At 49.5% G+C, this 15,648-nt stretch overlaps 1 protein-coding gene across 1 annotated transcript in view; it reads left to right on the top strand.

Moving 5' to 3' along the window:
- The first annotated feature begins 3,489 nt into the window (after window positions 1–3,489).
- The window catches only part of LOC143497407 (transmembrane protease serine 3-like), a 16,489-nt gene continuing 4,330 nt past the window's right edge, over window positions 3,490–15,648 (top strand). The window contains exons 1-4 of the mRNA XM_076993339.1: window positions 3,490–3,626; window positions 12,230–12,422; window positions 15,218–15,349; window positions 15,455–15,577. Coding sequence (XP_076849454.1) covers window positions 3,600–3,626; window positions 12,230–12,422; window positions 15,218–15,349; window positions 15,455–15,577 — 475 coding nt within the window. The 5' untranslated portion in view covers window positions 3,490–3,599. The remainder of the gene's footprint in view (window positions 3,627–12,229; window positions 12,423–15,217; window positions 15,350–15,454; window positions 15,578–15,648) is intronic.

Here is a 15,648-nt window from a genome sequence, read left to right on the forward strand (position 1 = left end):
CATAAAAAAATAAATAAAATTGTCATTTTTTCTGGACTTCAGTCTTGACTTGTAATGTATTGATTTAATTTACTCATTCATTTATGCAGTCATTCATTCCAATTTATTAATTCTTCCTTTTTTACTGTTGTAATGGATAATTATTTTTCATCATCTACTAAAGCTTTTTAAATAATCAAAATCATGTTCCTTTATTTTTAAATAATCACTGTGATGCATGTGACTAGATGTGTACTGTTCACTAGAGCGATTATACATGAACTGTTGGCTTCTGCTTCTAATCGCAGTTATGGTTCACAAACACACATTAGCATAAACTCTATATCACAAAAAATACAATTCTTTGTACCTGAGTATTAATAATAACTGAGTAATTTAGGTGAAGATACTTTTAGGTATATATTTATCCCCATACTTCCTCTTGTATTCAAATTACAAGCAAATCATATCACTCCGCAATTCACACATGTTCAGTATAAATAATGTAAATGTGTGGTTAACTTAATGGTGCAAAAAGGAAATGGTAGGACAACTACCTAACCAAGATTTTCATACAGATGATACAAATAATCCAAAATGTAAGCTATAAAAAGAGCAGCTAACAGTGAAGGCTGAAGGCTGATTGACCATGGCATGCCCATTTGTAGAAAATCCAGTAGATGAGGGAGCGTGTATAGTGCACAGAGCATTCATGCTACCAGCTCCAAGGTCATTCCAGGACAGGACAGATCCACTGGGCTTTCCAGATGACTACTTATTTGAGCACTACAGGTTCAGAAGACACAGTATTATATATCTTTGTAAATTACTGGGGCCATATATTGAGAAGACCACTAGACGTAGTAAAGCTCTTACCAAACCCCAAACGGTCTGTATCGCTTTGTGCTTCTTTGCCAGTGGTGCATTTCTGTACAGCGAACATCTTAGTAAGTCAACGGTCTGCTGCGAAATTCAAAAGGTTTGCCTTGCGCTTGAGCACTTCCTTAATATATTCATCAAATTCCACAATGATGGGGCGTCCGCTGTTTTGCTCTAAAGCAAGGTCTTCTGCAGGAGTGAGGGCTGCTACAGGAGGCCCACCACCAGCAGCAGCAGTAGCAGTTTTCTTTCTGGTTGCGAAAATATTTTATACAGTTATTTAATATGGTGTTTTACCTTTTCCTGCACATTGGACTAATCAACTGTACTTACCATTCTGGAGTATATTTTTATATTTCACCTTGACCTGCTGCCACGTTCTCTTAACCCCGCTCATGTTACTTCTAAATCAGGAAATTATTAACATTATTAATTTACTAAAACACATTTAAAATGCCAATGAATGGATTAAATTATATGCTCATGCATTTAATCTGTCTGCAATTTTCTGCCAGGCAGCTTCTCTGACTTTATTAATACAGGACGTGTTGCCTTTCTTCGTAATAATGTCTTTATATTCCTTATACAGAAGTAGCTCCTGTTCAGCAGAAGAAAAAAAAAGCAGCTTGTTCTTTCAGCTATTTCGACATTTTCTTCCCTTTTCGAATATCGATTAGTGAGGCTGTGTAAATACTGTGTGCACGCGCATGATCGCCGATTACAAAAGCCTGCCTTGAATTAGCGGGAACAGGTTGCGTCTGGATTTCGTTAGTGGAACGGAACTAGACGGAAGTTAACTGGCTAACTCAAGCGAGGCTCACTCTAATAAACGCCGCTTTCATGAGCTCGCTTCGTGGAATAGCCCCCAGGATTTCATGCTTCTTCAGAGCTGGAAACACCATTTCCTGGAGAAACGAGGAACAGCAGGAGTAGATGAACCATGCTCTGTTTAGGAGGATCAAGGGACAGTACGACTCTGTAAGCCCCGCCTTCACAGGGGAAACAAGGGACAGTATGAGTCTGTAAGCCCCGCCTTCACAGGGGAAACAAGGAACAGTATGAGTAGCTAAGCCCCTCCTTCACAGGGGAAACAAGGAACAGTATGAGTCTGTAAGCCCCGCCTTCACAGGGGAAACAAGGGACAGTATGAGTCTGTAAGCCCCGCCTTCACAGGGGAAACGAGGAACAGTATGAGTAGCTAAGCCCCGCCTTCACAGGGGAAACAAGGAACAGTATGAGTCTGTAAGCCCCGCCTTCACAGGGGAAACAAGGAACAGTATGAGTCTGTAAGCCCCGCCTTCACAGGGGAAACAAGGAACTGTATGAGTAGCTAAGCCCCACCCTCTTTCAGGTGAAACAAGGAGCAATATAATTGGGTAAGCCCCGCCTTCATTAGGCGAAATGGAACAGCATGAGTGGGTAAGGCCCGCTTACGTTAGGTGGAACAACGTTCAACAGTGGCCCTTACACCACGGCTTATCTGGCCTCTCAGCCCGTCTCCTCCTGACTACTGACTCCACCCAGCTCGTCTGTGGGTGGGTGCCCGAGGGTGGGTGCTCGAGGGTGGGTGCCCGAGGGTGGGTGCCCACCTCATGTAAGCACATGCAACAGATGAGTTGTCTTCTCCTTCAGAGATACCGAGACCAAAGGAAAGTAACTAATGTGAAGGGGAGACTCTCTCACTGCTCCATGTATGTGTCTGGAAGCATCTGGCTGGATGTTGTATGATTTCTTTTTTTATTAAAGAGTTTCAGGACATGATGGTCCATGTGGCGGTACTTATTAGTGCCGGACCCGTCCTCCACGGGACTCATCATGGGAATGTATTTCAGCTCCCAATTAACAAGCAGAAACGGTACGTACTTGTGCAATGAGGTGTGTGAGGGTTGTAAGGTGTGGAATGTTATGTTCCAGTGTGAGTCAGCAATGATGCTGGTGTGTGTGTGTGTGTGTGTGTGTGTGTGTGTGTGTGTGTGTGTGTGTGTGTGTGTGTGTGTATGTGTGTGTGTGTGTGTGTGTTTGACGCGGTAAACAGAAACATAGTGTTCAGACAACATTCAAGATCTCCGTCCAGAAGAGCGCAGTCCTGGGAACAGGTGAGATACTGTGCAGGACCCTCAAGGTCCCAGAACTGTGGGAGAGGACCCGAGTTTGAAGGAAAAAAACCCCCCTGCCACCTGTGATGTGGAGAAACCCTCACGTGCTGGGACTTGTAGGATAAGGAACTACTATTTACAGAGGGGACATTTAATATACTGTCTATATATCTGCGTAGTGTAATGCACATTTTTGATTGGTTTTTCACTTCCTCTGTTTTAAATGCATAAAAGAAGCAGTAATCACATTTATGTTTGTGTTATGGCCATATTTAACTGTTATAAGGTCACAAAACTGGTCTAACCTCGCAAAAAGCTGAAAAATGTGTGATCAACAAAAGTACCGGTGGGTGTGTGTGTGTGTGTTTGTGGTGTGCTCATGCGCACATGTATGTTTCAAATGAAGGCTATTTACCAAAAATATCATCTTTCAATGAAGGCATGCAGGCACGTCCACATGATCTCTTAATTTTTGCATGTTAATGCAAACTTTGTCACTACGCGCCTCCCCGTTGAACCAGTCCAACAAGCCCAAGCGAGGCAGAGACCAGGATCAGTGACTGGGAGAATTAAGGAAGCATTACAGCAGTTGGTGACATTGCAAGTGGAAAAGAGAGAGAGAAAGAGTGCCTTCCAGACTCTGTTATGGAGGACACCCACACACAGTTACAGGTACATCCTGTTCCTTATATAAAAGTTCTTTTGTACACCTGGAGATAGGTGGGCTGTGTGTAGGGGATGTGATGGGATTAGGGACCTCAGCCTGGGGCTGTTGTGACTGGTTCATGTGGTGGACAGGTGTTTGGAAATTCTAAGATTAATACAAGAATTAAATACTAATTGAACATACACATATACTACATTAGATGTAAGTTCCCAAAGTGTTGTGTTCAAGCTATCAACATGTCCAGGTCTGATTTTAAAGGTCTGATTGAATTCATCATTGTTTGTTGACAAGGAAACATGTAAGACAAAGAACACAGTTTCGATGATGGGGTGTGTTTGTACTGTACCCAGTACATAATGGTCATAGACAAGCAGACTAGCTGTTAGATTATGTTTCTGGACACGATAATTAAACAATCTGATAAATGTTTTATTTTTTCTTGAACCAGATTGTTTGATTGATGTTTGAGTAGTTACTTTATTGAAAAATAGAGCAGATTATAATGTTAGAGATTATGTTGGAGAGATTATGACCATGTAATATGTATCAGTGGACATCCAAATATTTTGTGAGTTTTGTTCAACTCAGTAAAGTTTTGGATGCTGAGTTATTGCCTGACCAGTGGAGTCGGAGAAGCCGATTGGTGGGAATCGATGTTTGGTTTCCTGACAGTCAGTCTGATTGGCTGTACTAGTCTGGAGGACTACAGCACATGCACGTTTAGTCATTTCCTGTTCGAAACCAGTGCTTCTCAGATGTTGCTGTGGGATACGAGCACACGGCTCAGTTTGCATTTATATTTGCAGAGGACTCATTTTGATTGGGGTGAAAATCACAATTGACAATATGGCAACATAACTTTTAAGCTTTTTATCAAGAAGTGAATAGACCACAGGCCATTGACCCACCGACCACGTAATCAAAGCATTTCCCCTGAACTGTTGCCACTGCTCCTAATATCAGGAACAGCCAGGGAAGCTCTGCTGAGAATGTGAGTTGGTATTGCTCTTGTTTTTAACAATATGATCAAATATGTGGCTTTTAAACACTTAAAATCACAGGTTTCCTGTCTTTGGAGGGTCAACCGTGTCCTGGTCTTTGAATGTATCAGACAACTGGAAGTGTGTTTGACTTTGTGGACTTTCATGGCCCTCGGGCTCCCTGTGTATCTGTGTTGTGCTTCTGATCCTGAGCAGATATGGTGGCACATACCTGCACTGTGAGGATATATCAGGCTTGTGCTAAAATTTGTCAGATCCTATAGATGTGTTGTGAGGTGTGAATGTTGTATCTCAGTGAGTCATCGTTGATGCTGGTGTGTGTGTGTGTGTGTGTGTGTGTGTGTGTGTGTGTGTGTGTGTGTGTGTGTGTGTGTGTGTGTGTGTGTGTGTGTGTGTGTGTGTGTGTGTCAGCAAAAATGGCATTGAAGACACCTTTGTACATTGTTACCTTATACACAGACACAGTATGATTCAGCATGTCAGCTGTGATACAGGTTTGTATATTTTCACATCAACACATGACCCACAGAAGTACACACACACACTCTCTCTCTCTCTCTCTCGCTCTCTCGCTCTCTCTCTCTCTCTCTCTCACACACACACTTTCTCTCACTTTCTCAAGCAAACAAACAAATAAAAAACACCTTTTCGTTCATCAGCAATTTTCCAACAAGACTAGTCAGAGTGTCCATAATAGTCTGAATATTCACATTAATACACAATGTTCTGGACATCAATAGCAGTATCATTGGCTTCTAGAGTTACTAGTGTTTGATTACAAACCCACAGAAAGAAGAATTGGAAAAGAAATTATGGATTAGGATGGATTATATAATTCCCTTCATACACACTGGCAATTCAAAGTTTATATATGTTTTATATATTATATATATTCATTTCTGGTAGTAAAAAATCATGTTGTTATTGTCATCCAAACGACTTCAATGAAGTGGTCAAAATTCTGCCGTATCTAAACATGTGTCAGCGGTTCACGTGTGTGAGGTAATGAAACCCATTGTGGTCACGTGGCAGTCATTCAGGTTCAGGGTGTTGCCCGTTACGTTGTACTGGGTTTACACTGCGACTGCTTTTGTGTTTGATCTTTCAGTCATGTAGTGCTTTGTCTTGCTTTGTTCTTGGATTTGATATTGGATTTGGATACACAGAGATCTGGTGTTTGTTAAATAAGTGTTTGAGTTGATAAGTAAGCTCCTGAATGCTTATGTTTTACTGATTTTCTTCTTTTCATAAACAACAGCTACATGGTTGCCAAGTACCGTTCACCTTTACAAATTATTATTACAGTCCAATATTACTGGGTCAAAATTCTCCCATAATACTTCACCAAACCAGGTAGCAGGAAAACAACAGTTGCACAATGAACACAGAGCTCTGAGGTAATATCCTAGTCTAATCTAACCTAACCTAATCTAACCTAACTGAACATAATCTAATCTAACCTAACCTAACCTAATCTAACCTATCTGAACATAATCTAATCTAACCTAACCTAATTGAACATAATCTAATCTAACCTAACCTAATCTAACCTAACTGAACATAATCTAATCTAACCTAACCTAACCTAACTGAACATAATCTAGTCTAACCTAACCTAATCTAACCTAACTGAACATAATCTAATCTAATCTAACCTAATCTAACCTAACTCAACCTAATCTAATCTAATCTAATCTAACTAGGGCTGCAACTATCGAATATTTTTAAAATCGAGTATTCTGTCGATTTTTTCATCGATTAATCGAGTAATCGGATAAAATCACACTTTTGTGTTTTTAACACAATAATATTGATAGTGTGTAATGCAACATGAAAGTTCTCTTAAAATGAGCAAGCAATTGGCTGTTATTCCGCTTGGAGAAGCGCAGTTCACGTGCGGATGCTTTCAGGTTAGGTGCTGAAGCATTGAGGAAGTACTGTTATGGTAGGCCCAGTGCTTAATTTGTAAATCAAACGATGCCGGAACAGCGGCATGAGACAAGGGGTCACTGAGGCCAACAATGTTACCGGATCGCACACAAAACGCAACGCTTAGGCGCACAAATGTCAAAATAACAAGCCAATCCGTTTATATAAATTACTTTTAAATGATTTACGTGTGTTTTATAAGTGTTTTAAGTGCAGAAGTGCATTTTAAGCCTAAATTCCAGCACTTTTCAAACCTGAAACACAATGCAACATTAAAATTCATCAGGTAAATGTTCATTCCTTTTTTTGAGGGGTGTTTCTTTATACTACCACATATCGTTACGGACAACACTGCACAGAATTCGGACACGTCAAGTATGAACGCTTCCGCCGTTCGCGGAGTTGCACGCTACGGTCACTCGCGAAAGTATAACTAGCTTTTAGCTTTATGGAGACGCAGAAAGGCATCGCTAAAAGGGAGAGCTCTTGTGTGATTTAAGAAGCCTGAATGTGGATCTTGTGTTTAAAAAATGTCTTTTATAGAATTATTTGTTCAATAACTATTTGTTCCGCCAGGATCCGGCTCAAATTATGCCCTGGGTAGGCCAGATCCGTTTTACAGTAAATACACTGCATTACGTTGTCCACCTTGCGCAGCGAAAAATGGTCCCACACTTTTGACATTTTTGCACTTTTACCAACACCGCTATCTTCGTTTTCCGCCATTTCCATCAAAACAAATCGCGCTGCCTTAAACCTGTGCGTCAGTTATAACAGTCAGTGTAAAACAATGATACCGGAGCTGCGTAGTAGTACAAAGCGGGATTTTAAACATTTAAAATAGATGGTGACATAAATTACAAATTTTTTGTAATCGAATTACTCGAGTTACTCGAAGAATCGTTTCACCTCTAAATCTAACCTAACCTAATCTAACCTAACTGAACATAATCTAATCTAACCTAACCTAATCTAATCTAATCTAATCTAATCTAATCTAACCTTTATGGGAGTCCCAATTGTTCTACCAGTCATTTAGACTTTTAATTTAGTCCTGAAGACATTCTGCAGTATGTCCAGCAAGACTGATCTGCACTGCTTTACAATGAAATGGATGAGATTTTTCTATCATAACTCACCCCCCCCCTTCTAGAAAGTGTAGTTTGTGTTTCCCACATGTTTTCACAGACCTCAGGGGAGGCAGCAACACCAAACCCCTTCCCAACGCTGCCCTCCCCAACGCTGCCCTCCCCAACACTGTCCTCCCCAACGCTGTCCTCCCCGACGCTGCCCTCCCCGACGCTGCCCTCCCCAACACTGCCCTCCCCAACGCTGCCCTCCCCAACACTGCCCTCCCCAACGCTGCCCTCCCCGACGCTGCCCTCCCCAACACTGCCCTTCCCGACGCTGCCCTCCCCAACGCTGCCCTCCCCAACGCTGCCCTCCCCGACACTGCCCTCCCCGACGCTGCCCTCCCCAACGCTGCCCTCCCCGACGCTGTCCTCCCCAACACTGCCCTTCCCGACGCTGCCCTCCCCGACGCTGCCCTCCCCAACGCTGCCCTCCCCAACACTGCCCTCCCCGACGCTGCCCTCCCCAACACTGCCCTCCCCGACGCTGCCCTCCCCGACGCTGCCCTCCCCAACGCTGTCCTCCCCAACGCTGCCCTCCCCGACGCTGCCCTCCCCGACGCTGCCCTCCCCAACGCTGCCCTCCCCGACGCTGCCCTTCCCGAAGCTGCCCTCCCCAACACTGCCCTCCCCAACGCTGCCCTCCCCGACGCTGCCCTCCCCAACGCTGCCCTCCCCAACACTGCCCTCCCCAACGCTGCCCTCCCCAACACTGCCCTCCCCAACGCTGCCCTCCCCAACGCTGCCCTTCCCGACGCTGCCCTCCCCAACACTGCCCTCCCCAACGCTGCCCTTCCCGACGCTGCCCTTCCCGACGCTGCCCTCCCCAACGCTGCCCTCCCCAACACTGCCCTTCCCGAAGCTGCCCTCCCCAACGCTGCCCTCCCCAACGCTGCCCTCCCCAACGCTGCCCTCCCCAACACTGCCCTCCCCAACGCTGCCCTTCCCGAAGCTGCCCTCCCCAACGCTGCCCTCCCCAACGCTGCCCTCCCCAACACTGCCCTCCCCAACACTGCCCTCCCCAACACTGCCCTCCCCAACGCTGCCCTTCCCGACGCTGCCCTCCCCGACGCTGCCCTCCCCAACGCTGCCCTCCCCAACACTGCCCTCCCCGACGCTGCCCTCCCCAACACTGCCCTCCCCGACGCTGCCCTCCCCAACGCTGCCCTCCCCAACGCTGTCCTCCCCAACGCTGCCCTCCCCGACGCTGCCCTCCCCGACGCTGCCCTCCCCAACGCTGCCCTCCCCGACGCTGCCCTTCCCGAAGCTGCCCTCCCCAACACTGCCCTCCCCAACGCTGCCCTCCCCAACGCTGCCCTCCCCAACGCTGCCCTCCCCAACGCTGCCCTCCCCGACGCTGCCCTTCCCGAAGCTGCCCTCCCCAACACTGCCCTCCCCAACGCTGCCCTCCCCGACGCTGCCCTCCCCAACGCTGCCCTCCCCAACGCTGCCCTCCCCAACGCTGCCCTCCCCGACGCTGCCCTCCCCGACGCTGCCCTTCCCGAAGCTGCCCTCCCCAACACTGCCCTCCCCAACACTGCCCTCCCCAACGCTGCCCTTCCCGAAGCTGCCCTCCCCAACGCTGCCCTCCCCAACGCTGCCCTCCCCAACACTGCCCTCCCCAACGCTGCCCTTCCCGACGCTGCCCTCCCCAACGCTGCCCTCCCCAACACTGCCCTCCCCAACACTGCCCTTCCCGACGCTGCCCTCCCCAACGCTGCCCTCCCCGACGCTGCCCTCCCCAACACTGCCCTCCCCGACGCTGCCCTCCCCAACGCTGCCCTCCCCAACACTGCCCTCCCCAACGCTGCCCTCCCCAACGCTGCCCTTCCCAACACTGCCCTCCCCAACACTGCCCTCCCCAACGCTGCCCTCCCCAACACTGCCCTCCCCAACGCTGCCCTCCCCAACGCTGCCCTTCCCGACGCTGCCCTCCCCAACACTGCCCTCCCCAACGCTGCCCTTCCCGACGCTGCCCTTCCCGACGCTGCCCTCCCCAACGCTGCCCTCCCCAACACTGCCCTTCCCGAAGCTGCCCTCCCCAACGCTGCCCTCCCCAACGCTGCCCTCCCCAACGCTGCCCTCCCCAACACTGCCCTCCCCAACGCTGCCCTTCCCGAAGCTGCCCTCCCCAACGCTGCCCTCCCCAACGCTGCCCTCCCCAACACTGCCCTCCCCAACACTGCCCTCCCCAACACTGCCCTCCCCAACGCTGCCCTTCCCGACGCTGCCCTCCCCGACGCTGCCCTCCCCAACGCTGCCCTCCCCAACACTGCCCTCCCCGACGCTGCCCTCCCCAACACTGCCCTCCCCGACGCTGCCCTCCCCAACGCTGCCCTCCCCAACGCTGTCCTCCCCAACGCTGCCCTCCCCGACGCTGCCCTCCCCGACGCTGCCCTCCCCAACGCTGCCCTCCCCGACGCTGCCCTTCCCGAAGCTGCCCTCCCCAACACTGCCCTCCCCAACGCTGCCCTCCCCGACGCTGCCCTCCCCAACGCTGCCCTCCCCAACGCTGCCCTCCCCAACGCTGCCCTCCCCGACGCTGCCCTCCCCAACGCTGCCCTCCCCGACGCTGCCCTTCCCGAAGCTGCCCTCCCCAACACTGCCCTCCCCAACGCTGCCCTCCCCGACGCTGCCCTCCCCAACGCTGCCCTCCCCAACGCTGCCCTCCCCAACGCTGCCCTCCCCGACGCTGCCCTCCCCGACGCTGCCCTTCCCGAAGCTGCCCTCCCCAACACTGCCCTCCCCAACGCTGCCCTCCCCAACGCTGCCCTTCCCGAAGCTGCCCTCCCCAACGCTGCCCTCCCCAACGCTGCCCTCCCCAACACTGCCCTCCCCAACGCTGCCCTTCCCGACGCTGCCCTCCCCAACGCTGCCCTCCCCAACACTGCCCTCCCCAACACTGCCCTTCCCGACGCTGCCCTCCCCAACGCTGCCCTCCCCGACGCTGCCCTCCCCAACACTGCCCTCCCCGACGCTGCCCTCCCCAACGCTGCCCTCCCCAACACTGCCCTCCCCAACGCTGCCCTCCCCAACGCTGCCCTTCCCAACACTGCCCTCCCCAACGCTGCCCTCCCCGACGCTGCCCTCCCCAACACTGCCCTCCCCGACGCTGCCCTCCCCCAACGCTGCCCTCCCCAACGCTGCCCTCCCCGACGCTGCCCTCCCCAACACTGCCCTCCCCGACGCTGCCCTCCCCAACGCTGCCCTCCCCAACGCTGCCCTCCCCAACACTGCCCTCCCCGACGCTGCCCTCCCCAACACTGCCCTCCCCGACGCTGCCCTTCCCGACGCTGCCCTCCCCCAATGCTCCCCAACACTGCCCTCCCCAACGCTGCCCTCCCCAACGCTGCCCTCCCCAACACTGCCCTCCCCAACGCTGCCCTACACCCTAACATATTCAGTTGATTTTTTTGAGACTGAGACTGCTTTTTTGATTACCTTAAAGCATGTCCTTAATATTTGTATTATCTGAAAACGTCTTGGTTAACTAGATCGTAATTATTTTCAAATCTTGGGAAGATTCCGTATTTCTGTCAGGATGCAGAAAACTACAGAGCTCTTGTGATTCCAAAGTATAAGCTGTGAACGGGTCCCTCCGTGTGTCCCCCGTGTGTCCCCAGTGGGGGCAGTCATGGCCTGGCGGTTAGGGAACTGGTCTTGTGACCGGAGGGTCGTGGGTTCGATTCCCAGACAGGCCATGACTGAGGTGCCCTTGAGCAAGGCACCTAACCCCAACTGCTCCCCGGGCTAGGGCTAGGGCTGCCCACCGCTCTAGGCACGTGTGATCCACAGCCCCCTAGTAATCACTAGTGTGTGTGTTTGTGTGTTCTGACTGCACAGATGGGTTAAAAGCGGAGGACAAATTTCGATTGGGGTGTAAAAAATCACAATTGACAAAATATGGCACATTTCATTTCAGTGTGTGTCCCCCGTGACACTCCAGCCTCAGAGTGCAGAGTGATGTCACTCCACTCTGTCTCTGTTCCTTCTCTGCTCATTGGTCTGTGACACACTTCCTGTCCCAGCTCCTCCCACAACCCTTAATTCATCATCACTGTCTTACTGATCACAGAGCTCCCCAGCTCCTTATTTAAGCCCTGTGTAGGGCTGAGTTTGTTGGCTGTATGTTTGTTCCTCTCTGATCTCATTTTTCATCTTTCTGCAGTTCGTTTGGTTCATGTCTGATACTCTGATTGCTGGTTGCTTTATTTACAGCCTGATCTTGGTTTCGGCCTGTCTCGTTTAGATTTTAGTGCAATATCTCTTGTTGTATCCACCCTGCTGTTCATTTGTCTTGTGAAGGTCAGAAATAAAGTCAAATTTTAGCCCAAGCAATTCCCATATAGTGAGAAATAAAGTCATCTGTTCACCCAAATTAAACCCATACAGTTAGATTATCTTGACAGCATTACTTGACCAGGTGTAATAAACTCGCTTGGCATTTGATAAACTGTATTCATGTGATATCCTGTATTCATGTTATAAACTGTATTCATGTGATATCCTGTATTCATGTTATAAACTGTATTCCTGTCTTTTGTTCAGGGTGATGAAAATCCCCCTCCATATTTTTTGGTGGTGAAGCCGACCGAACCTCCACCTCCATATGTCGGACCCCACCCTCTTCCCAGCAGCCCTCCATTTGAGCCGTTCTACATCAGCCAGTGTTTCCCCCAGATGCCTCCACCCAACATACCTCCATCTGCAGCAGGAACATCTCCACATGGCAGCCAGACAGGTACCGTGTGTGCACGTGTGCCCCAACACACCCAGTCTGGGCAAACAAACACGCACCTGAGCACACATGAACTCAGACACACACCCACCTGCACGCACACACACACTCACACACACACACCTGCGCACACACACACACTCAGACACACACCCACCTGCACGCACACACACACACACACACACACACCTGCGCACACACACACACTCAGACACACACCCACCTGCACGCACACACACACTCACACACACACACACACACACACACACCTGCGCACACACACACCTGCGCACACACACACACTCAGACACACACCCACCTGCACGCACACACACACACACACACACACACACACTCAGACACACACCCACCTGCACGCACACACACACTCACACACACACACACCTGCGCACACACACACCCACCACACACACACACTCAGACACACACCCACCTGCATGCACACACACACATTCAGACACACACATACCTGCACACACACACACACACACCTGCATGCACATGCCTTGGCACACACACACACATTTGAACTAATATATGCTCGTAATCATACAATTGATGAGTATAATGGCCTCTGTCACTCTTCCTTTGGGGTGTTACCTGCAATAAAAGGGCAAGATGGAACCTGTCCTATCATGAAGTTCATCTTCACTGAGCACGTCGAGTTTCTGACACTGAATTCAGTGCTGGCAGTGAGTCCTGTGTGATCACAGAGGTGCAGAGTTGATAGAGCCTGCTGAGTGGAGGGTGAGGGTCAGTATGAAGATGAGGTTGAGGATGAGGTTAAGGATGAGAATGAGGTTGAACTTGAGTTTGAGGATGAGCATGAGGTTGAGTTTGAGGATGAGGTTGAGTTTGAGGATGAGTTTGAGTTTGAGGTTGAACTTGAGTTTGTGGATGAGGTTGAGTTTGAGGATGAGGTTGAGGATGAGAATGATGTTGAGGATGAGTTTGAGTTTGCGGATGAGTTTGAGTTTGAGGATGAAGTTGAGTTTGCTGATGAGGTTGAGTTTGCTGATGAGGTTGTGTTTGAGCAGGGCTCTCAAGTCTCACGCATTGAGCGTGTGACACACGCTCACACGCCACACTTCCGATTTCACACGGCGAGAAAAATAAATCTAGTTTATTTACCTCCGATCCATATCTATGTCGCCCTCCACTGGCGATCGATCACGATATACAAACCCCCCCCCCCCCCCCGTCCCCCGTCCCCCGTCCCCCCTGCTCAACAATTAACGTTCGCCCCCCGTCAACAACTCTCACACTCTGACATGAATCCAAAACTTGAGAGCCATGTGTTTGAGGTTGAGGATGCGTTTGAGTTTGAGGATGAGGTTGAGTTTGCTGATGAGGTTGAGTTTGCTGATGAGGTTGAGTTTGCTGATGAGGTTGTGTTTGCTGATGAGGTTGTGTTTGAGGTTGAGGATGCGTTGCGTAAGCAGCGGGAGAGTCTGTGGAGCTCTACTGCCTCTCTCAGCCTTACAGGGAGCTGTATGTTTTAAAGGGTTCAGCTAGAAACGTGCTGAAGACAGCACAGACTCTGGCCTAAACATTCCCAGGTGGTTGCTAAGTAGTTGCTAAGTGGTTGTAGTGGAGTTCAAGGTGGTGCCTTGTTTAACAGACTTGAGAGACTAATTAAACTACGTTGCCACATGGATTGATTTTTTATACGTGCACACACACACAAACACACACATGCAGTATACTGTATTATCTTTTCACACATTTGTCAGCACAAGTAGACATTTGACTGTTTATTTTAAGATCTTTCATTCATTCACTACTGAAGTTTAAATCTGATTTGGTAACCATAGTGAATTAATGAATTTTGAACATTCCTATGTACAGTGTAGACCAGGGGTGTCCAAAATTTTTGCAGTGAGGGCCAGATTTGGTGAGGTGAACATGTGTGTGTGTGTGTGTGGGGGGGGGGGGGGGGGGTAGTAGATTACAGTATACACTGCCATCTTCTGGTGAAATATAAAATCTTTTTTTTTGAGTCTACTGCCATCTTCTGGTGAAATATAAAATGCTGTGGTCAACAGAGGCTGCAGGCCAGTAAAAATTTGAATGCGGGGACAACAATAAGTGAGTCCAATTCTGAGGTACCTGAGGTGTTAAGTAGGTGTTGAGTAGCGGGTGTTCAGTATCAGGTGTTGAGTAGGTGTTCAGTATCAGGTGTTTGGTTGGTAGGTGTTCAGTATCAGGTGTTGAGTAGGTGTTGAGTAGCGGGTGTTCAGTATCAGGTGTTGAATAGGTGTTGAGTAGCGGGTGTTCAGTATCAGGTGTTGAGTAGGTGTTGAGTAGCGGGTGTTCAGTATCAGGTGTTGAGTAGGTGTTGAGTAGCGGGTGTTCAGTATCAGGTGTTGAGTAGGTGTTCAGTATCAGGTGTTGAGTAGGTGTTCAGTATCAGGTGTTGAGTAGGTGATCAGTATCAGGTGTTGAGTAGGTGATCAGTATCAGGTGTTGAGTAGGTGATCAGTATCAGGTGTTGAGTAGGTGATCAGTATCAGGTGTTGAGTAGGTGTTCAGTATCAGGTGTTGAGTAGGTGATCAGTATCAGGTGTTGAGTAGGTGTTCAGTATCAGGTGTTGAGTAGGTGTTCAGTATCAGGTGTTGAGTAGGTGTTTAGAGAGATCTCTCACGCAGCCCTGGTAGTGCAGCATGTATACATGACCTACTGTATATGAACAGACATTTGTTTAAATGACACACTGGGCTTGTGCCCCCGCCCGGTTTATTCAGTTCTCAACACACAGTCCCTCCCCCAAACACAGCCCCGCCCCCATCCGCAGCCCCGCCCCTGACTAGGCTAGTGGTGACACGTCGAAAGAGAGCACGTTGCTATGGATGCTCGGTAGGGACCCTCCTCGTTCTGGTCCTCATCGGGATCGTCGTCTGGCTGGGAGGTAAGAAGACAAGCAGCAACATGTAGATTCATTACCCCGAGTTTGAATGTGCTTTGACCCGCCCCCTGCCCCGCCCCCTGCCCCGCCTGTCCCGCCCCTCTTTAGTGCGGTATGGACCGTTGCTGTTGTCTCACGGGACTAACAAGGTCGGGGACACATGTCCACCCATGACTGTCAACTGTGACGGACACGCCGACTGCACACAAGGCTCTGACGAGACAGACTGTGGTGAGTCGATCAAAGTGCCTCCAGCAACAGAACCCACCGCAGTCACTGCTGTAGCCTCCCATAATGCAACA

Source organism: Brachyhypopomus gauderio, unplaced genomic scaffold, assembly GCF_052324685.1.
Source record: "Brachyhypopomus gauderio isolate BG-103 unplaced genomic scaffold, BGAUD_0.2 sc110, whole genome shotgun sequence".
NCBI classification, from domain to species: domain Eukaryota; kingdom Metazoa; phylum Chordata; class Actinopteri; order Gymnotiformes; family Hypopomidae; genus Brachyhypopomus; species Brachyhypopomus gauderio.